The sequence below is a fragment of the Rousettus aegyptiacus genome, unplaced genomic scaffold, assembly GCF_014176215.1.
Source record: "Rousettus aegyptiacus isolate mRouAeg1 unplaced genomic scaffold, mRouAeg1.p scaffold_m13_p_4, whole genome shotgun sequence".
NCBI classification, from domain to species: Eukaryota; Metazoa; Chordata; class Mammalia; order Chiroptera; family Pteropodidae; genus Rousettus; species Rousettus aegyptiacus.
The window spans coordinates 32,957,118-32,981,597 of NW_023416307.1; the positions used below are offsets into that span (position 1 = coordinate 32,957,118).

A 24,480-nucleotide genomic window follows, 5' to 3' on the forward strand; every position below is an offset into this window, starting at 1 on the left:
TAAAACTGTAGCCAGTAAATGAAGAACAAGGCAAGTACCCAGTTACGTAAATGTTCTCCATGGATATAGTGGATCACATTAAGAGCTATGGGAAAACCTGATGAGTTCACTTAAAAAATTAATTACATTTTGCTCTACCTTTTCCAAATACGTATTTTTGGTCATGATTATTTAAAAAAAAAAACATGGTGGCTCCTATCAGTTCCAGTTTTGTTACAGAATATCATAAAGTGAAATAATTTGGGGTGAAGGAATGGAAGCTAAAAATTTCAAGCACAGTTCCTAATGTACATGACAAGAAATAGCACTGGATTCCCCAAAACTCCTCCCTATGGGAAAACTGGACCTTTGCTTGACAGCTGCACCTGTCCCTTGAAAGCCTCACATGTGCTCTAAGGGGCCTAACATTGAAGGGGGAGACAACACATTTGCTGCTGCTTCCTTTGACTTTGGGAAGATTAAATACAGTTAAATGTTATTCTATATGAACTGATTTTTTAAAATTAAATTACTATGCACTCAATCGAAAGCAAAGTAAGAAGGGCAATCCTTTTTTAGTGATTTGTAGAAATTTAATAAATGGAATCCCAAAATACAAATCTTTCATCTCTTTAACTTTACTAAGAAATAAAAAACAAAACTGGACTTTCAGTTAATTTAAAATTTCTATTTTTAATATCTCAAATTTGCAAAGCCCATAAAAATTTTAAAAAGTAACGAACACTTGTGATGAATCTAGTATGTCATTTTCAATACCTTTTAAAAGATAATTTAAAATATTTTGAGGTAGTTAACTGCTTAACCTTGTGGGATAACAACATTATCCACTGTTTCTAAGAACGAGTTCTTTACAGTAACAGATTTTGGCAATGTCAATTGTTGCTACAATTCCATGAATTATCTCTGCTTTGAAGAACTACCCCTCCCTCCCACCACCAAAGCAAAAACACACTCATTTTTGATAGCAAAACTGTGTGAAAGAGAAAGACTGCCAACTCTAAGCTTAACTGAAGTCAGAGAAAGCTAATAAATCAATCCAGGCATTAGAAATTATTAGGAATTAAACTTTGGGGGGATTTTATATTAATTTTTTTATAACAGACAGTATAATCTCTTCTGTGCCTCTTTCCGTTTCACGTATAGAGAAATTCTAGTCAATGGCAAAACACTTTACTGCTGCCATTACTGCAGACTTTATAGATCAGAGATGTGTCAGCATGTTAGCTTTAGTAGTAATGCCTCTTTTGTGTGAAACCTTATGGGCCTTGCAGGCACTCTCTCATTCTGACACTCATAAAACGTTCAAGTCTCATATTTATTATTTAATTTTCCTTCTATATATAGCAACAGAGCACTTCAATATATGAATGTGTAGCCAAAAAAATTAAAAAAAAAAATGACAGGCAACCGTGAATGGGACTAATGAGTTTTAATAATACACATATTAGGGACTGCTAAAGGAAGTTTAATTAAGAAAAACAAGTTGAGCATGAAATTCATTTTGGAACAAATGCAATTTAAGTTACTGTTACAGATGTAAAATCAAAAACCACAGTGGTACATCACAGGAAATAAACTTTCAGGCTGAGACTTAGACCTACTTAATGCAGTTGACATCTTAGGATCTGCCTTTAAGTTGCTGAGCTTGGGTCTGACTTATGAAATAAGAAAATAAATACTTTTTTACAGTATTTTCCCTTTTCTCTGGTTTCCGTAGCAATTTTTGTTTAGTATTTTAACTGTATATCTAGCTACACTTTTTGTACATAATACTAATTCCCTTAAGATAGGCCACATAGCAATCTTTTCTTTTTCTGTAGTCTGCTTCTTTAATACCACATATGCCTGCAGCTAGAGCCCATGCCACCCCTTTGCGAGTGCTGTAAGTGGTTCTTCAATAAGAAAACTGCTTATGTATCTATACATTTACCTGCACCTATAATTCTGTTTAACTTTTGGCATAATAGAAAAAATACATAGTTTTATTTATTTGTTTGCTTACTTATTTATTTTGTAGTTATAGCGTATTGAGGGCCAGAAATTGAAGAGGAGGTGGAATGTCTAGCAAATATTGCCTTAGAATGTGGTTTTCTTCCATTTTGTCTGTATCTAAATAACAGAAGTACAATCTGGAAAGAGTGAAGAAGTCAGACCATAAAATGGGGGTCTTATATATCTTTCTCAACAACTGCCTTCTTGGAAACATCCAACTGACATCCTAATTTATTTATATAGATGTTGAACATCACTTATGTACAACAGTAGTTTTTTGTTCTTTGTCATACCCAATGAATGTTGAGTCTTCAGAAGAAAAAAGAGATTAATTGTAATGTTTCAAAGTAAATTGAAAATTCTTGTTGCCTTTTAAAAAATAGTTATGGTGAATACTTTTATACTGTCATATGGAATATTCACTATGCTTGGAAATTTAACAATGTTACATATGAAATCTATGATGATATCGATTTGCTAAAAACTAATGGGACTATTAGTAGTATACATTTTCCTCATAGGACAACCACTTTTTGTATGACAGAATTAACCAGGAAAACAGTGATTATTACATATGACATTGATTAACAGTTGTCACAATACTTGCACCCGAAAATACTACTCGAGCTGTTTAATAGTTAACCACAACACTAGAAGGAATAAAGATTCACTTCAGTGACCATTATGTTTCAAATAAGTGCACCTGTCATTTTTAATTTAAATCTATATTACTTAGCTGTCTAAAACTTTACACACAAGTGACAATGTTATCTATTCTTTTTCTTATGGAAAACAAAAAAAAAACAAAAAAAAACACCACCAGTTTCATTTCCTCTTTAACTGCCAAGTGTTCCAATGCATGTTGTACTATGAGACTGATGTCCAAGTTCCTAGTATTTAGAGCTGTGGTCTTTAGTAATAACATCAGAGGAGTTACTGAATATACAGAAGTAAAACATTGTATGTAATGAAACAGTATTGTACCTGTGATGATCGGCAGGGATTTCTGTCTGCTTTTTTAAAGCTATGTGCATTTCTCCCCAGCAACCAAAACAGTGCCTGACACATTACTGGTGACTATTAAATACTTGTTAAATGAATAAGAGACCGGGCTCTAGCTTCATATGTAACTTTGCTTAAAATTGGTCTCTTCATTTTTGTTTTTTTTTTTTAAATAAATCATTTGTTATTTGAATTGATAGATATTTTGAAGGCATGTGCGAAATTCCAAAAGCAAAAAGGGATCTAGTTAGAAGAATGACTTTTAATGATTTTTGTATATAGTTTATTAACTCTATGTTGATATGTTATTTATCAAGGCTTGCACATGAAATAGGATAATTTACCAAAATGTACATTAGAGTTATTTTCTGCCATGAAGAAAATGTGATATCTCAAGGAAATTTGGAAGCACTGATTATTATTTCAAACACTTAGAACTTGGATAATAAGATCCAAAATATAATGAAGTTTTGACATTTCAGTCATTATTTAAGTACTTTTCCATTTTTTAAAATACTTTTTGATTCTTAGTTGCCTATTATTCAATTTTATATAAACAGTAACTTCATTTAGCAACTTATATTCCGAGCGTATATTAAATTCTTGTGACTATCTGTTCATTGATGTTCTATTACACGAATCATGTTCTGTTATACAATGTTAACAGAACATTGATATTCTATTACACTGATGTTCAGAATGTTGTTTTGAAGCTTATTATTAGTACTAATAAAACTGTAATGTGAAGAGAAAATAAAAGATGTGGGTATCTGAGGAAGATTGCAAGTGTAATATTCTTTCCTCTTTGGGCCACTGGCTGCATTCTAAGCCAGGTCAAGAGTGACAGGAAACCATTACTGTTGTTTGGTGCCTTCATGAAAGGAGTTGGTGGTCTTAGTCCAGTTCCTAGTAGACAGTTACTTCTTAAACAATAGTCACCATAGTAATTGCCAATTCCAGCAGAAGCCTGGGAGTAAATGGACACAAAGGTTTAACTTCCTCATCTCTGCTAATCATCCTCTAAGGGGTCAAGATTGACAAACCTTGGCACAGGGCCATGCTGAGAAACTTAGCATTGCCTCTGCCAAAGTTGTAGCTATTCTCTGGCAACAAGACTTTTTTTTTTTTTTTTTTCAGAAGACTTTAATTAAGTACGGCACCAGGAATGGCAATTCTCCACTATTCCCAGGCACATCAGTTCACTGGATATGAAAATAAGCTTAAATAGTGAATTCAGAGTATAGCATTGATGATAGAGTGTGCTATCTTCTCTATAAAGATACTGGCAGCGTAATTAAGTTGCTTCTGGAAGCAATGACTCGTGACCTAAAGGTGGCCCCTTTCAGAAAAAAAGCATCAATTTAATATCAAGAGAAGTAATCAGCTCTACCTGGCTGTCTCTCCTGAGCTCTTGAGTGATTACTCATTTTCTTATGGGGGATCACAGAGTTATCAATTGGTTTTCAAATGTATCCTGTAGTATTTTACATTTACATTAAAATTGTTGTTCATGGTTTTTTGTTTGTTTGTTTGTTTCGTTTTGTTTTTTCCCCTGTCTTATCATTTCCTGCCCCACTCACCCAACTTTACCTTCCTATTTATTTGGAAGTCAGGACTTCTAAGTAGATTCTAGATTTAACAATATCTGTTGCTAACAAGAAACTCTAATATTTAGCCATTTGTTGTAGTGATGGTCATAGAAGAAATATTTAGTTGTGAAATGCAGAAGGAAAGGCTATCATTTTGATATTTTTTGCTTTGTGTTGCCAGAAAAGCTGGTATGGCATCTTAGAACCTTTTTTTTTTTTTTTTTTTTGCCAAATAATAATGGAATTAGCTACCAGTCTATATGGTTACCCATGCACATACTGGATAATGAGGATTTTCATTGTACTTTAATTTGTTTCTACCTCTTTTCTGTTTTACCTCCCTTGTTGCAACTCTAATTGAGATAATGCCTTCACAGAGGTCAATCATCACAGAGATAAAGAAAAACTGAGATAGGGTTAATTGATGAAAAATAATATAATATAATGAATGAATGAGTTATTCATTCAAGAAATATTTTCTGATGACCTACAATGTAATAAATTGTTTTGGGGAATGGTTACTAAAAATCAACAATTCAAAAGCTATAGCCTCTATTTTTGAAGAGTAAGGCAAATCTGATCATGTTATTTTTGTGATTATAATTCTTCTCATCATCTTGGGATAAGATCTTACATTCTTAAAATGGCCTAGAAATTCTTGAATTGTCAGCTCCTCTCCAGCCTGCTGTCTACCCTTCTTTCAAGTAACACTGATCTCTTAGTTCTTGGAAAGCCTCAGGCTTCACAGCATTTGGATCTCCTCTTGCCTGTCTAACAACTTCTGGTCCTTACCTGCCAAGTCCTACTCATCTTTCAGAACTCAGTTTACAGATCACTTCTTGAATAAAATCATCTTTTCCACTCAAAGACTCATTAAATCTCCCCTGAGAGCTTCTGCATTATCCTCTTTGGCAAAGCATTTATGACTAAATAGTTATCTGTGTAATTGATTTACATAAAGTTTGTCTTCCCCATTGAACTGCAATCTTGTAGAGAATCAGCACTATTTCCCTCTTGTTCATGTTGGCCTCTCCAGTGCCTCACGCTAAGTAATGTAAGAATGAAGAGAGAAGCTGAGTTTATAAATTACTGTGATAAAAACTACTGTGGGTTCAATCACAAGAAAAGAAACAAGTGCTTTGAGAGTTGAGGAAACAGAGTGTTTTTCTGGCTGGAAGGATCTGGGAAGGAAGTACAGACTTTTGAGCTAGGCTTTGAGAGATTACATATATATATGTACATACACACACACATATATATACATATACATGTGTATATATATATATATATTTTAATTTTTTTTCACAAAGAGAGCTGCAACATACCTCTGCAACATACTCATGATTTGTATCCTTATTGTCCTTAAAATATTTACTTGCTAAAACTTTTTTTCCTATTACTGCCAAATTTTAATTTTCCTTTTCTCTTTAACATTGCATTTTCTCACATGATTGGAAAGGTTCATTTTAGAGTGGAAGTAGCCCAACGAGAAAGAGAACAAGTAGAATTGCTTATTTTTTCTGTAACTCTGGAAAACTATTGAGACTTGCCTACCTTAACTCCTAGAGGGAGGCTCTGGACAAAATTGAGAAGGAGGCAGCGTTTATCTGTAGAGTCTATTAATTCTTCTGCCTTATCTCTTTCTGTGTGTGGGGATTCACTATATTCACAGAACCATTTTCTTTTTTATTGAAAAGTATTTCAGTGGCTTTGTATTTCAGATCTTCAATTTAATTATCTGTTACTTTGATGATAATGATCTCTACTTTATGAAGACAATTAAATGAGGTGATGCAGTTAGCTCACTGTTTGGCCCCAGTCTGTGCTCAGTTGGTGCTAGCCATTAATCTAGTGATTAATTCATAATGGTCATGGAAGTATATATTTGTCACCACATTAGTTCTCCGTAGCTACATTTTGGTATGGCCATGATGTGGGCCATGGCATTTCTTGAACTTCTACGTAATCAGCATATAAAACTTTGATATTCCCATCTTAGAGGAGACCCTTTGCAGCTGCTCCAAATTATGCCTATTGATTAACCCCAGCAAGCAGATCAACAATCTTTTCATTTCCTTCCTGTTGATGTCCTGTGTGTTTCACTCTCCTCAAACCCTCAAACTGAGCATATGATTTCTTTGAGTTAGTCTCACTGGGGAGCAAAGCAAAACATTGGGTATCATAAAGATTAAGAAAGAGCATGTTCTTTGGAGTTAGGTTTGTTTCTTGGATCTGCCTTTTCTGAGCTTTGTGGTCTTAAGAAAGCTGTATAACTATAACTAACTAAATCATCATTTTTCTCATCTCACACAAGAGTACTTGGCTTATAAGTTTGTTGTGAGGATTAAATAACATGAACCATGTAATTTGGAGCAGCTACAAACAGGGTGGTATTGAAACTTTTTCCAGCAACATTCTATGATCTGAAGCAGAGCATAAATGGTAGAAGTTAGGACTGGGGATAAGCAAGGCAAGAATGGTAAAATTTCAAGGAGCAAAGATCATCAGAAATGATAATTCTAGGGTTGAACAGAGTACTTAAATTTGGATAGGAAGATATGCAGTACCAGAAAGGTACATTTAGAAAAAGAAATAATTAGAAGGATTACTACAAAAGCTTGGCAAGTGGTTGATGATCTATACATTAGTTTTTTTCATGGTCATTTTTAGATAAGTGTGGATATATTCTAAGCTATACTTCAAACTGATCATGAAAATGAAATTGTTTCTAGTTTCTTTATCACGAATTCATTCACTAAGGTAATGGTCCCCAAACCTTTGTGATCATATAATTTTGAGTTTTTGATAACCAAACCATAAAAAGTATAAAATATATACATATACTCCTACACAAATATCTCTATCATCAGATTGAAAAACATACAGAAAAATAGACATTAAAAGATAAGAAAGATAAAACCAGTATTTTTTAAATATGTTATAAATCTGGAAGTCTTCATTCCAGCATCCATTAATACCTCAAGGCATAGAGATTCTTAGGGTATACTTATAGCTAATAAGATAGATATAAATCAGTATTTCAAGTTGTCTTCTTGATGTTTGCTTAACTTATTATTATATATGATTAAATAGCTATTGTTTTTAGTTTTGCAATTTAGCTGATGAAAAACTTGTACTATTGGTTGGAGAAGTTTCATTTCTGCTCATTTCTTGTTCTTGTGGTTGTATTGCTAGTATTTTCTTTAATCCACATATACATTGTGGGAAATGATTCAGCAGTCTGTTTTGTGATAGTTACTTCAATTAAAACATGATGAAAAAATGTATAAATTTACTTATCCAATGATGTAAACTCTCACACATCACTATGCATTAAAAAAGAAACAAAACAACAATAAAATGCCACTGCTGGTAAACCTACTGGGTTATATAGAATTTTACACCCTCTTAACATTTCTAGCGCTATGTGAATTACACAACCATGTGAAGACACTTGTATTAAACCATTAATTCATATTAGCAAAGATTAATTTCTTTCTATTTTTGTTTTACATAAAATATTGTGATACGTAGAAGTTCCCTTTTCTCCTGGTCATTTTGTGGTGGCATATGAACACAGTACTTTGGAGATTCCTGCTCCACAGTACTGCCAGTTTAATTTTCTTGTGAATAAATTTAATAATACTCTTCCCTTACTAGGAATATTTAATGGCTTTTCATCACCCAGTGAATAAAGTCTAAGCTCTTTAGCCTTTTAATGAAAGGCTTGCTTGATTTGGCTGTAACCTGCCTTTTCAGTCTCATTCAATGCTCAACTTCATTTACTCTGTGTTCTGGCCAAACTAAACTGTGTGCTCCTCAGCTGTAGCTGTTTCTTCCTTTCTGCCATAGGTTAGATTTCCCAGGGAAGAAATAAAGACTCTGGGATGGAAGTTTGCCATCAAAAAGTTTACTGGAGCATGCCATTGGAAAAAAGTACGGGGGAGGGAGTGAGAGAATCACAATCAACTCCTCCCTCTGCCCCTTTCCACAGAGCCTTGGAGCTGAGGTGGTCCTTTGGATCTGGTCTGCATTGAGACAAAAAGGCTAGGCCTTTCTCCATGGGTGTGGACCAGTGATTGGGATGTGAGCTAGCTCCTGGGAGGTTGAGCATGGCAGTACCTACTACATATCGTTTCCACTGTTCCTGGAATGCACCCTTTGCCTGAATCTCTTCCATGACCATCAGTGTTTGTTCCAGCCCTCTTCATTATTTGAGACCCAGCTCAAATTCTCCCTGATTTATGAATTCTTTCCTAATCTACTAACTCAAGGTAGCCTTGTTTCTTCTTTGTAAAGCCTAACAACATTTTGTCGATTGTATTCATTTGCTTATTCATCTTGTTTTTATGTACTTACTATGTGAATTAATTACCCATTAGTTACTTTAAGTGTTCAGTTACAGAAAGGACTCACGGGACTCAAATCATTTATACTCATTGGACAGCTTTATTACAGGCAACAAATACAATTGAGAAACAACAGGAAAAGGGTATATACTGCATAGGGTCCAGAAATCTCAGATTCAGGCGTTTTTGTTGTCCCACTGCTGGATCATACAGGGTAGCTCTTGTCTCTAGGTCTTGCCACCAGTGTGCATGTGAAACATATTGGTATAGGAAGCCCCAAATCTGTTGGTGGTCAAGTTTTCTTACAGTAAAGTGGTCACATAGATACATTCCAGTTATACCGCCAGACTTGGCCATTGGAAATCACCACACTCCATAGAAACCAGTTATTATTAAATACAAGTATTATTAAATTATCATTACTAAGTCCAATTTTTAAATCAAATATTATTACTAAGTACTGTTGACAGGCTGATATATCCTGTACTCAACTCAGAAACTCATAGGTACAAAACATTACTTTGCTTTAATTAATATAGTCAGTCTTCATTATTCCTGGATCTATATTTGCAAACTTGCTTATTCATTACAATTTATTTGTAACTCCAAAATCAATACTCATGGTGCTTTCACTGTCATTCACAGACATAAGCAAAGCAGAAAAAAACTTTGAGCTGCCCTATGAGCATGTTTCCAGCTGAGGTTGATCAAGGTGATGCTCTGCCTTCTTGTTTCAGCTCTCATACAGAGCTGAACAGAGGATCAGGAGAGAGGTAAAGTAGAATAATGCAAGAAACTCAAGCTCTGAGCCGGTTAGAGGGGGTTGGAGTCCTAACTCTGGCCCTGTTAGTGGGATGGCCTCAGACAAGGCACTTCTGAATCTTGTTTTCTCTCTTGTAAAGAAAATAGAATCTACTAGCATGAAGTGTTTTTAAGGTTTAAGATGATAACAGAATTATGTTAAACACGTGTGTGCGTGTGTGTGTGTGTGTGTGTGTGTGTGTGTGTGTGTATATTTATATATATCCCTAGGGGCAATGAATCCGTGTTCCCCAATTCAGTGTTTGCAATGACTGTATAGAGCATAGCTACAATAAATAACGGCAATTGATTATATTTGCCAAACTCTCTGCAGCTCGGTGATAAGTATGCATTCTATCTAGATCAGATGAGATTTACCAATCCCTACACTCTGTAAAGCGTTTTCACATGGATTTTTTGATGGATATAAGATATTATTTAAAAACAAAACAAAACACAAAATCCTTGCCCTTGAATAAGAAATTTATGGGGAGGGGTAGTTAAAAAATAAAGCAAAAACAAAAAGAAAACAATTCATTTCTACAAAACAATATTGTAGCTGTTTGGGAACAATGACTGGATTATACTTGTCTTTAAATCCTCAAAACATTGAACACAACGGCTTATACATTATAGATACCAGTAAAGGCTTGTTAAGCTAATGAAAGATTGATGAATGTGGCCACTCACTGTGATTATCTAATGTCTCAGACAGTCTCTTTACTTTCTTCATAATCGTTTCTTTGGGCTGAGTCACTCAGGAACAAACTAGTTGATAAACCAGCTATTATGATGAATTAATGCAAGTGAGATAATATATTCTCATTTATGATGTCTTTTTAAATGTTATTTATTTTCTATTTTATTTCTCTCAGTGGGATAACAAATGCTTTAACCCAAAGGGAGGAATAATAGAGGAATTTGTGAGGTTGTATCTCCACTAACTTCAAAGTCAGACGAAGCTAGTTGTGTGTGGGTTGATAGGATCACCTAACTGCCTGGTCTGCTAAGTAAGGCTTTTCTGACCTATTTTAATGTTTTTATCATAAGATATTTTGCACATACAGGAAAATACAGAGAATTCCATAAAAAGATGTGTGTGTGCATATGAGTCTGTGTGTTTGTGTATAACCCAACACTGTCAAATACTAAGATTTGTAAAACTTGCTGTAGTTAATTAACTACTGGTCTTTTAAGGCCTCACCACAAGTTATCTATCTTAGGTGCCAATTAATTAATAATAGTTAGAACTTAAGTTCATTCTCTTTCCTTCTTACCCAGGGATTGTAATGTCCTGTTAATACATATTTATGTGTCTGTGAAGAATTTGTAGTATTATTTTACATATTTTAAGCTTCATTTAAATAGTATTTTACATAATCTTCTGCAACTTGATCTATTTAAAAATTTTGATATTTATCTATGTTTATATATTATTTTAGGTTCTTTATTTGCACTGAAGTATAGAATTCTAAAATGTGACTATATCATAATTCGTCAATATCGATTAGTGGACATTTAGGCTATTATGAAATAAGGTTGTTTTTTGTTACCTATTATTATTTTAACATAAACAATCAATCATTGCATTCAATGTAAAATTTTTTAAAAAGGTTAAAAAATGTAATAAAATAAAGTCTAAACTTTCAATATTAACAGGGTGTACCATTTAAATTTCATGTTTCTATGAAACTGTCAGAGTATTTACCTAGACTCTATGTTCTGAAGGAACATAAAACACTTTCACAATTCAATTTTAAATGTACTAGGATCAATTTTTTTTAAGTATTAATTGTGGAGTGAAAGAGTACATCATGTACAATAATCTAGAGGATGGCCTTTAAATCAGATGTCAGTGGGCTCCTGAATCTGTTATTGATTAACTGAAAGACCTTGGCCAAGGTATTTAACCTCTTTAACTCTTAGTTCCTCATCTGTAAACAGAGGATAACTGATGAATCTGTATTATAGGGTTGTTGTAAATGAGATGTATATGCATAAAAGCTAAGGGTTTAGAATATACTAAGGAAGCACCAATAAATAGGAAAAAAAAACTTGCCAAAAATTCAAGTCTTTATAGTTAGGTATAGATATATAATAAATATATATGTAATATATATAATATATATTATTATTATAGATAATAAAATAGATATCCATATATTTGAAATTTTAATAATTTAAACAAACCATTTTTTTTTCATTACACTTGGCTATTGGTATTATAGTAGCAACTTCTGAAAAATCTTTGGGGTCAATGCTATAGTTCTCTGTACAGGTAAGCCCATGAGAAATGGCATATTTTTGTAACCTCAGAAGCTAAACATTATTAGAATGTGAAAATTTACCATGGTGTGCAGGATTTGAATCTTTCACAATTTAATTGTATTAGAGTAGCACATCAGTGGGAAACAGGAGCTCCATTATTTTTAACACAGCTAAGGATTTGTAAATACAAAAATAAATGTTATTTTATTAATAACCAAACAAGTACTTTTTATTATTAATGAAATACAACGTATGTAAAAAGTTTTTGGAAAGTATTGTACTTGAAAATTAGGCTGAATAAAAAATAGTGATGGAGACTTTTAAGGCCTCACCACTGGTCCTTTATTTTAGGTGTAATAAAGGTGTTTTTAAACATCAAAATGTTTTAGGAAAAACTCAGCCATGCTGTGGCCTACCAGGATTCTGCACAAGAATAAGCATAACATACTCTTAACCGAAATGGGTTTATGTAGCTAAATCTTCAGTCTAAATTCTGGGACAAGAGTGGGATGGGTCTAAGCCTGTCTTTTGTATGTTAATGTGCTTTCACAGCCAAGGTATGCAAATTAACACAGATTTGAAGAAAGACATTTATCTCCTTATTGCCTTCTGTGATGGATTGTTCAGAGCTAAAGGAACACCAGGCTGAACCAAATCTCTTGCTGCCCTATATAGTTTTTACAATCTCCTTTTCAATAACACAAAATCAGGACAGCCTCACTGCCAGACTAGCACTTCTTCAAGAATCTTTCCATAAAATGACAGGATAGAACCATCTGTAATACATATCAACACTATTATTTTCAAAGTAAGCACTTTAAAAGGTGGCTTGAGCCAGAAAAGACAAATATACCAAGTTATAGGCTATTTTGAAGTTAATGTAAGATTATACTGTGAATTGCACCACACTGAATGCTACATTTTATTCTGATGCATTTTAAGTTGAACTGGGTAAACAGTGGTAGGTGTTTGATTAGCGTTAATATGCAAGATGCCATGATTAGGAATGATTGTTCTTTTAAATTACTGAACAGTCTTTTTATTATTATTATTCTTTTCTGATCTCTAACAGATAGCAAGAACAAAGATTGTAATTTAAAATATATTGACTGACTCAAATTAATTTTCACATTGCAAATTTACTGATATGTAAACTATATAGCTAGATGGTAAAAAAAAAAACTGTCTGCAAAAAATGATGCCAACTTCTGTCACTTTGTTTTTCAAATTTTTGGACTTGACTTTAAGGTGAGGAACTTGTAACCAATGATTTTATATGACTTTTGAGAAATAGCAAGTATTTTTACCTTATAAGGTATTTGCACTTAAAAGATCATATGGAACTAATACTAGTTTTCTTGTTTAAACATTAGCTTTGTTTATTCTACATAGCATGGGATTGGGGACTACCTTTTGTTTGTTTTTAATGCAACGATAATTCTTAAAAAATTTGTTTATGTTCCAGTAATTTATTATCAATATTTTAAAAAAGGTTTCTGCTATTGAGTTCTAATTTTGAGCATGTTTGCTGATTGTGTGGTTTTTAAAAGTAATTGAAGACTATCAAAAACAGGAATTTCCACATATAACCTTCACTGGAAAAATACTGTACTGTGAATGCTCTTGAAACTATATATTTGGACAAGGCCTGCTTATACTTAGATGTGTATAAAGTCAGCAGTCAAGTTTCTCAATCTTATAATCAATTATTTCACCTGTCATCTCATATCAAACCATAATTTTTTACCTGACTCAAGCTACTATTCATGTATTTCTGTAGCTTGGAAAATGTCTAGTTATCATCATTCTGTCTGTTTTAGCTTGTTTGTACTAATGATTTATTTTCATTTTTTCTAGGATATAGACCTGCAACTAACTGGATTTGATTTATAAGAGGGAAATCTACAGTTAATGGCCATTCTCACCACAGTGCTACGATGGAAAACAGAATGGTCAATAGGATATGGTCTGATAAATAGTGATGATTGAAGATGCTACTTCAATACATGTGAAATCAATGGGAGACATTGGCTACAGGAAGAGCTTTCCGAGCTTTTCTCAGTAGGCTTACCTTTACAAGATTGGAGGCGTATTCTACCATTATAAGGTCTTTCTAAAGTGGATACAAATATCTTTGCCTCACTGTAAACAGGCAACTAGACAACTAATGTGGGACCATGGCACTACCCAGATGCACGTGGCCAAACTATGTTTGGAGATCAGTAATGGCATGCTTGGCACACAGGGGATTGGGTGCCTCACTGACTCTCTGTGTGTTGGGATGTTTGCTTCAGGCTGCCCATGTGCTCTCCCAAAAATTAGATGATGCAGACCCGCTGGTGACCACCAACTTCGGCAAGATAAGAGGGATTAAGAAAGAACTCAACAATGAAATTCTGGGGCCTGTTATTCAGTTCCTTGGGGTTCCATATGCAGCTCCACCAACAGGAGAACATCGTTTCCAGCCTCCAGAACCACCATCTTCCTGGTCTGATATCAGGAATGCCACTCAATTTGCTCCTGTGTGTCCCCAGAATATCATTGATGGCAGATTGCCAGAAGTCATGCTTCCTGTATGGTTTACTAATAACTTGGATGTGGTTTCATCATATGTGCAAGACCAGAGTGAAGACTGCCTATATTTAAACATATATGTCCCAACTGAGGATGGTGAGTTTACTGCAGGAAAAACAGGGAGATATATTTATATTTTTCTTTTATATTGTGAGCTCTAACAATATTAATTCATGTATACTGGTAGCATGCATGGCTTTTCCTGTTAGCATGTAGACATTTTACATGCGTGCATGCAGCTCTTTTTGTTTATGTGTGCTGGTGTACCTGTTCTTATTGTTTTCCTGTGCCTACTCATTTTTTTTCCTCCACAGCACGTATATTTAGGTAGAAATGGGTTCCTAATTTCCATTTCCTACCAAATGACTTCTGAGAAGATGCATCAACATTTCTCCATTGCATGTGCAGGCTCAACAAATTGGGGATCTTTCGCACTCAGTAAATGCAGGAGCATATTAAGTTAGATAGTGGTGTTGCATGTTCCGGCGGTCTGTGATGGAGCGCCATGTTATTTTCTAGTCTTCTATTCATTTTTCAGTAAAAAGAATATCCAAGGAATGTGCCAGAAAACCCGGCAAGAAAATATGTAGAAAAGGAGGTATGTATAAAAGTGAAAATAAAAACTGGGGGAAAAAGCTTGCAGAGGAAGAACAAGATATTCTCCCTAAGGATGATTTGCTGATGCTTGGAAGTGAATGATTAGGTGATATGTGGAATTAAATGAAGACTGTCAAGGAATAGAAAGATAATTAAAGAGAATTCTAGCTGAGTAGTAACACTCACAAAACTCATTGGTGGAGCCTTGCGTTTTGGTGCTGGTAGCATCAACAGAAGTTGAATCTCTGCTTTGTGTCTATGGATACAGAAAATGATACTTAGGCTATTAGGTTGTCTGCAAGGAACCCAAACAAGGTTGCCTTCCCAACTGGCCAATTTTGATTTGCGAACACTTATCTAGAGATATAGATTTCTATTTCTGTTAGAATTGATAAATTCAGTCACAAGCTTAATCTTTTGTTTATTTAGTCTTAGTTCCTTTAGAACATCTATTGAACTTTCTCATGTAAGGTAAATTTAACATAACTTTTGGGAAATTACTGTTATTGGGTAATGGTACTTTTTCTCAGTCTTTACATTTTCAGTTATTTTTCCAGAAGTAAACAAGATTTTTCATATTTTTATACTGAATATTAAGTCTTAAAATTACTTCATCATTTTTAATATTTATGTTAAACAATTAAAAACATAAGGAAGAACATGATTCAGAAGCTATAATTAAATCAACCTTCAAATCATCCTCTAGCCAGTTTGAGCAAATGTAGACATTGACAGTTGCAAGCTTGCATCTGAATGTAGCTTGTCCACACTCCATTTTTTTTTTTTTTTTTTTTTGTATAACATCTAGTAAATCACTCATAGAAGAGTATAATTTTCTATGGCAGTAAATTATCTAAGCGTTACTTTGACCTTATTCATAACTTTGCAGAATTTCCAATCTTTATACAGAAGTCATATTAATATTCTAATGCTGTACATTCTATCTCTCTATGCACTTCTAATCTCCTGGCTGGACCAAGTCAGATTTCATTACAACATCCTTGTGGGGTAGGGAGTGACTAAACTGTTCTGTTTCATCAAGATCACATTCTATGTAAGAAGCTTCATATAACAAAATTCTCCATCAGAAATATTTGCATTAAATTGAATTTTGTTTTGTTTTATTTTTGTTCTTATTTCTTTGGTCATACTGGTAGAATGGGGTTTAACTTTTATTTTATTACTGATGCCACGATTTGGGTTAAAACCATAATATACTTAAGAAGGTGGATATGGAGGCTACAAAGGTGTTTGAAATAACTAAATCAAAGTCTCTTGTTTTTCTTCAAATGAGAATAACTGCAGTAATTTACATGCCTTCAACTAATGTACAATACTGCAGTGGTTATTATTATGCAGCATATCAAGCATGTGTAATTAGCTAAGTGACTTTCACCTCCTATCACAAAGATGTTGATTCACAAAGTCATAAATAAAGATGCTATTGAAGATTGCATAAACAGAGCATAATACATAAAAATACCACAATCAAAAAAATAATGACACCAAAAGTTAAGCTAATAAGTGAGAAAGTGACCTTTTTCTCATAAAACTTCAGAGAAGAATGGTTTCATTAAAAAATTCTTTTTCATTGTTTTTTGGATTGTGCATTCTATCTGCTTTATGAGAGCTGGCAAAGAGGTATATAGGCTGAGCTATTTACTTAGCGAATTTTAAACTAATTTATAACTACCCCAAGGACAAAATCTATAGCTACTTCCTTCGATCTGTGTGGTTTACAGCTCATATCTATAGAGTGTCTTTATAGCAAGCATTCTAAAAAATTATTTAGCTTTGATATTTAATATATCCTATTAATATTAAATAATTTCTGCTGATAGATGTTTGTATAGTATTCCACAGTCTAAATAATAAAGAACTTAAATTTAATTTTCTACATAAATAGTTCTTTTAAAATAAACAAAACTAAAGTTTAGAGCTTGATATTTTAAGCATAAGTATAGAAATTTGTTTTCCAAACTTTTAATTTTTTCTTCTCTCTCATGAAGGGTCTATTCTGGTCACTTCAAGAAATTATATTTTCCTGGTAGAAGAAAATATTAGGCATTTAATCTCTATGCACATACTAACATATATTACATATAAACTATGAGTTCTTCAACAGAATTCCATAAGCTTGTAAATGATGGTTCAGGAACTATAGGAATAGTTGTGTTGCATTTTATCCAGGTGCTAAAAAAATTCTGGCTTGTTATTATTTATGTCTTACTTTTTAAATTGTGTGTGGTCATCTGCAGAGGCGAATGGACCCCACCCCTGTGCCAAGTACACTATAATCTGTGCATACTATATCATTCAAAAGTGTTTCTTAATTGCCATTTATAAGTCATGTGCTATTCAATGGAGTTAGTAATGAAACAAAGATCTCTTTTCCTATAGAACTTACATTCAAGTGAACTTACAAAGAACAAAGCATTTTTTTGCACTTTAGTCTGTGTGAAAGCAAGAAAATCTTATTTCTCCTTCAGAGATACCTTGCTATAACTTTTAAATAGAACTTTTATAAAATTTTCCTGTGCTTTTGAAGAAAAAAACATTATATATATATGTGTGTATATATATATATATATATATATATATATATATATATATATATACATATATATTTTGCCAACAGGCTGCCTCTCGTTTAAAATAGGTCCCAGTTGCACTTTTTAATCTATCTTTGTATATTCCCTATGACAGTTTTAGCCATATGTTAATTACTCTCTAGATATTTCTTCAGGATTTCTCCTTGCAAAATTGAAAGGAAGCATGAGGCTTAAAATGAGGTGATGAGATGACTCTCAATGCTTGGCCAAATAAGCAGATAGCATGTGATAGAAACTGGAATTTGGATGTGGAGGACAAACAAAATTTATCACAAAAACATTATGAGAAAGAGTATTGCTATTCTTATTTTACAAATAAGAAAGTAGGTTCTGAGGGTTTAGTGTTTTGACTCAGTTTCTACCATTATAAGTGGTAGAGTCAGGTTTGGCCTTAATTCTTTCTTGTATTAAATGCATTTTTATTATGTTAAATTACCTCCTGTAGGTAAATTCTATAGCAGAGGCTGTTTATCCTTCTGCTCTCCCTTTCTTCTTAGTATTTTTGCACATTCCAATATATCGTAATTTTTTTATTCTCTCAGTTGACTCTATTTAAGACAGATTTAATGCTCACCTTAATTGCATTCAGTCAGCCAGTGTTGGCAACTGATTTCCAGGAAACATTTCCTATACTCATTTTAGTGAATATTTTTAAATAGTATGTGTGTTTTCATACTGTCCAGACCAACAGCCCAACATAGTCTCCTGGCTGCTATCAGCAGTAGCTTTAATTTGCTTATGCTTCATTTTGTTTCTCTAAGTTTCTCTCCTGTGAGAGAATTTTTAGTGTACAGAAAATTAGAATCTTTATACATGGCTCTGATATGATTCGTGGCTCCTTGCACATTTTATTCATGACTTTCATAAATGTTTTGCTTTTACATACTCTGTTTAGTAGTCTTTACCTGAGATACTGTTGAATTCATTTGTAAACCTTTTCTACAAATTTAGGGTTTATTTGGTTGTTTATTGAACAAAGACTGATTTTTTCCATAATTAAATATGTATAACAATGAATCCTACCATTGTCAACATGTTTAGGATTTTAAAAGGAGACTACATTTCAGAATGTTCTTCCTTCTTGCTTATATATTTCTAATTTATTTATTCATTTAACATATATTTATTGAGTCTTTAATCTGTGCCAATCAGATTGCCGCTCTAGATCCTAGAGGTAATTAGAGGAACAAACCAAAAAAAAACAAAAAATGTATGTTGCTTTTCTGGAGTTTACATCTTAGTGTGTGGAGATAAATGGTAGACAATAAACAACTAAATTTAAAAGGTATAAAAAGATGAGAATTAAACAGGGTATGAAGGATCAAGGGTGCTGGCATAGAAGGTGAAGATAATTTTAAATACAATAATCAGTATAGTTCTCACTTGAGCAAAGGCCTGAAGGAGATGAAGTGGATATCTTGGGAAAGAGGAAAGCAAAGTCCTAGTGTAAAGGCATTAAGATGAGAGTCTGCCTTGTGTGCTTAAAGAATATCTAATAGTATAGTATAGTACTTCTGTAAAGTGTAGAAAGAAAGAGGCAATGAGATTCAGATGATCTGACTTTATATTTATATTAAAAAGATCATTCTGGCTGTTGTAAGAGTAGGCTGACATCAATTAAGATTAAAAAAAAAATGTAGAATGGGAGCCACAGTGGAAAGATGCTGTTTAGTTTTAGACATATTAAATTTCACGTAACTCTTAGACACCCAAGTGTAGACATTGAGGAACCAGTTTGAAGTTCAGGATTGAGATGGAGATGGAGATATAAATTTTGGAGTTATTGTGATATGAAAAGTAAAACTTTAAAGTCATAAGGCTGAATGAAAATAAAAGAGATTGAATGAAAATAGAGAAAAGAAAAAGTCACTAGAGTCTGATCCATGGGATATTCCAACATGAAGAGATCTGGGAGAAGAGAAGGAAAGATAGTGAAGACCGAGAAAGTATGTGTGAGATAAGAAGTGAATCAGTGTTTTCTTTTGTTTTCATTGAAGATCAAGAAAATAAAATAAACATCTAAATAAACACAGTGATGTGCTCTGTCAAATAACCTGTTGTGCAATGGTGTGGGTCTGACACATTGTTGTGGGTCTGAGAGAGAACAGGAGAAAATTTGGAGTTGCTGAGCATGAGTAACTATTATGAGTTTTGCTATAAAAAGGAGCAGAAAAAAAAAATGGGAGCACAGGGACAATAGAAGTTGTTTTTGTTGCTGTGTTAAGATGGAAGAAATAAAGATAACAGACTGCTAAAACAATATTTTTAGAGAAAGACGGGATCTGGTGCACAATCGAAGGTTTTGGAATAAAAAGAGCATAGATAGATGATTAATGATTAAAATTAACATGTAGCTAGGCAGAGAAATGTTAGCAGAGTTCTATTCCCATAGGATTGCTTCTATTTTAGTTATTGGATCTATAATATAAGAGAAATGGAGATAGGATTAAAATTGGTGAACTCTTAATATGTTCTAGACATTTAGCCTTATCACTTTACTTAATATCACAACAATCCAATGAGGTTCTTATTTGCACTTTACAAATGCAGAAATGGATGACCAAAAAGATTGAGTGTCTTGATCAATGACATATAAATTTTTGGTAGTCAACAATAATTTCTTTGTGGAGACTATTTTAGAGAGAGACTAAAACAAAATAACACAACAGCAGCAAGAAGAATCCTGTTTATTTGGGAATCCAGATCACATAGAAAATGGAGGCCCATTTGCTAGTAGAAAAATCACTGTATAGTGGATTAATAACATCTGATTCATTTGGAGTTTGAAGATAAGTGGGAAACCAGACTGAGCCAGAGATTTGGCTTTATATTTGAATTATTAGCTCTCGACAGATATGGTTAAATAATCTAAAAGCTAAACAATTTAAGTTGCAACTCAGAAATGAAGAAGATCTAAGAGGTTGTAAAGTTTTAAAAGGATATCAATTGTTCCATTGTTTACTGACAGGCAGTGAGAATCTCCTAAAGCAAATGATTAAAAGACCATTATAGCTGTCCAGTTTTTCTAGAAAATGAACACTTTTTTCGTATAGAAACTAGAGTTGAAGTTGAAAATATTTAAGACTTATGCCATCAGCAAAAAGAGTTATGCCACAACATAAATCCTTTGGAGAAAGAGCTTTCCCTTGCCTTTCTCTTATCCATTTTACTAACACAGTTCCTTTATGTGTTGTTTTCATATATGAACTAATATATACTATAATATATACTATTAGCTTAATAATTATGATGCAACCTTTAGTTAAATTTACTCTTGCATTACTTACCATTACAGATTTTGTTGATAATATTTTGGCCTTTAGTATTTCTCCTGTGAATTCTCTTCTTCCTTTCCCCATAGTGGTACCTGCTAAAGTTGTTTAGGAAATGACCAACCTTAAAAATCACACCAGTACATAAATATGGTAGTCATAATCACAGAAACTCATTCTGGAGTTGATAATCTTAAATGCTCAACTAGATGTGGAAGCATAATTTCTAATCATAAATTTTTACAGAGATTATTATTAGTGGACAGAATATATAATACTTCTGTATTAGTTTCTTAGGGCTACTGTAACTAATTGGCATAAACTGCATGGCTTAAAAACAAAAACAAAAACAAAAACAGAGATTTATTCTTACAGCTCTGGAGTGGAGAAGTCCAAAATCAAGGAGTTGGCAGAGCTGATGTTTCTGGAGACTCTGATGGAGAATCTCCTCACCTCTCTCCTAGCTTCTGGTGGTTGCCAACAGTCCTTCGCATTCCTTGGCTTATAATTGCATTGCTCTAGTCTCTACTTCTGTTGTCATCAGGCTTTTTTTTTCCCTGTGTGTCTCTCAGTGTAGTGTCTCTGTGTTCTCACATATAATTTCTTACCAGAACACCAGTCATAGGATTTATGGCCCACCCCAATCCATATAACCTCATCTTAGTTACCTTTGCAAAGACCCTATTTCTAAATAAGGTCATTGTAATACTTTGATAGGGTTGCCCTAGCAAAGTACCACAATCTGCATAGCTTAAAAGTAGAAATTTTTGTCTTCTAGTTTTGGAGGCTGGAAGTCTGAGATCAAGGTGTTAGCATAGTTGGTTCCTTCTGAGGGCTATGTGAAAGAATCTGTTCTAGGTCTCTCTCCTTGGCTTATAGGTGGTTGTCTTCTTCCTACGTCTCTGTGCATCACATTCTCCCTGTATGTACGTCTGTGCTCAAATTACCCCTTTTTATATGGACACCGATCATACTGGGTTAAGGCCCACCCTAATGAGCTCATCTTAACTAATTATTCTGTAAAGATCCTATTTCTAAATAAGGTCACATTCTGAAGTACTCAGGGTTAGAATTTAAACATGAATGCGAGGTGACACAATTTAGTCACATCCTGAGGTTGGATATGCATTCTTGAGGAACAGTAAGCACACTTCCACTTCCACTTTTTTCAAACTGAATCCCCAGAAAGCTTTCAAAATGGTGCTATCATTATGCCCATTTTATAGGTTGAAAAGTTATTGCTTATTGGGATTAATAACTTACACAAGGTCATACGGCTGCTAATTAGGAGTACTGGAGCTCCTTTTCAAATAAGAATTCAGATTTCATGTGATTTTCATTTCCTGTAATAGATATGGATTCTCTCTGCTCTCCTGAGAAAATTTTAAAATTTGTCTTTAAGTTTTTGTTTTTTTTTTTTTGTCAAAATAGAGTACTATATATTAGTGTGGATACTTTTAAATATCCAAGTGTTTGACTCTGTATAGACAAAATAATTCAGATGTTTAAAATTTTCCCTGAATTTTAAATGTTTTATCCAGATGGTTGCTTATACACAAATATGATTTTAGATAAAATTAAGGTCTTTCTAATGTAAAATTGTAGTAGCACTAATTTTCAATACTGTTATATTTGTCATATTTAGGCAATTAGGCAAAGTTCTTTTTAAAATAATTTTTTAATTTAAGACCTATTTCTTTGTTTACTGTAATCCTATTCATCTGGTATCTATGTAATAATAACATTAGAGCAATTTAATTATAGCTTATATTTTCATTAAAACATGCAAACTGTTGCAAAAATCAGCTTTAAACAATGACAAAAAGAAATCTTAATAAAGGAAGCTGAAGTCAGTGCAACCATAATTATAATCTTCAAAAGTAGAAAATTTGATTTATCAATAATGGTCTTAATTTTCTATTCCTCCTTTCAGAACTGAAGGAGGGAGTCGTCACTTCCCTCGTCCCTTTTCTTTGAGGCAAGACCTTCGGAGCAGTTACTCCAAAAGAAAATAACTCATTGTCTCCTAATCTTAGGATGATAATAAAAAAACACCTTCCCTCTCTCCTCTTTTTCTCACAAAAGAGTTCTTTTTCTTTATCCCCTAAAAGCTCAGGGCTCTTCTTCTAGAATCTTCTTTTCAAGTTCCTCAAAGTGGAAGTGGAAGAGGGTAGAGAGGGGATAGAGGGATGTATGCAGCACAGATATGACATGAGGACAAATGTATTCCTGCCAAGTAGATAAGAAGATTTGTAAATACCGCTGCTCATCAAAGGAAGAGGGAGCTCTGGGGAGAGCGATTAAGAACATATAGGCTCCTTCTGATTTGGATTCCTAGGCCTCGCAGGAATACATATGTCCTTATGAAGAGGTCTCTGGAAATAGGAATGCCTATAGCTAGGGGTAACTCTCCATTCCTGCTAAGTTCCCACTCACCATGTTCCTCAGTTCACCATCTTTCCAAGTAGTGAGCAGGTGGCTTCAGTTTGTAGCTCTAAACTTTCATCACAAAGAATTGATATGTTCCTCTGGCATAGAAATTTACAAGCCTGATGTTTCCGAGCTGCCTATGAGCTAGGCATCCAATTAGCCTGCCGGTGCCTCTTGTGACCTACCCTAAAGTCCCCACATCCTCACTCCCACAACACCTGATACTACCAGGGCAGCTTGGCTTTTCATTCCTTACACTTAACCGGGAGAGTCCACCTACAGTGCCAAGATTTCTTTAAGCAAAAGCAAATAGGAGAGGGAAAGGGAATTTTGTTTCAAAAACAAAAGTAAGTCATTATTTAGGGAATTAACCTCATTTCAATGAAAACTGAAATATTTATAAATTTTGATTGTTAAGAGGAAAGATTTTCTGTGATGACTGTTTAAAATATTTTGTATCCAAATTATGCTGAAAGGCCAGGGGTGAGGGTTTGTTTGTTTGTTTTTCTGTTTATTTTTATTTTTATTTATTTTTTTTTATTTTATGAAGACCTTTAAACCACCTGTGCAGTTTAACAGGGGAGTTTTACGAGGAAAAAATTCTTACAGAATGTTTACTGGGATTAAGTGGAATATTTGATTACCAAAGTGCTCTCCTGTCCTCCTCCCTTCTTTCCTCCCTCCTTTCCTTCTTTCCTTTTTTATTCTTTCTGGTGTTGATATTGCTTTGTTTTGTTTTGTGTTCTGTGTGCAAAAGGCACTGCTTCTGATTTCCTACATGGCTGTTCCTGCTCTCTCTTAGCTAGAGCACCCATGGCCAACACCACTGGAGACTAAGTTGGGTGGGATATATTTTTTGCCCTCGTAGACCTTACTTACGTTGCAATGACAGTCTGCTGGTAACAAGAAGCAGGACATTTTAAAAATATTAAAAACTATTTTTCAATTAGATTTGGAATTCAATGTTCTATTAATTTCAGGTGTACAGCATAGT

General features: G+C 33.7%; 1 protein-coding gene across 17 annotated transcripts in view; it reads left to right on the forward strand.

The window, feature by feature from the left end:
• NLGN1 (neuroligin 1) overlaps nt 1–24,480 on the forward strand; it is a 732,068-nt gene that overhangs the window by 132,161 nt on the left and 575,427 nt on the right. For 13 of the 17 annotated variants that reach the window (XM_036219182.1, XM_036219181.1, XM_036219186.1 and 10 more), the window contains 2 exons: nt 13,859–14,671; nt 15,114–15,173. In XM_036219182.1, coding sequence (XP_036075075.1) covers nt 14,179–14,671; nt 15,114–15,173 — 553 coding nt within the window. In that variant the 5' untranslated portion in view covers nt 13,859–14,178. Of the gene's footprint in view, nt 1–7,678; nt 9,706–13,858; nt 14,672–15,113; nt 15,174–24,480 lie in introns of those variants that run through there. The other 4 variants (XM_036219194.1, XM_036219193.1, XM_036219190.1 and 1 more) reach the window with 2 other exon arrangements.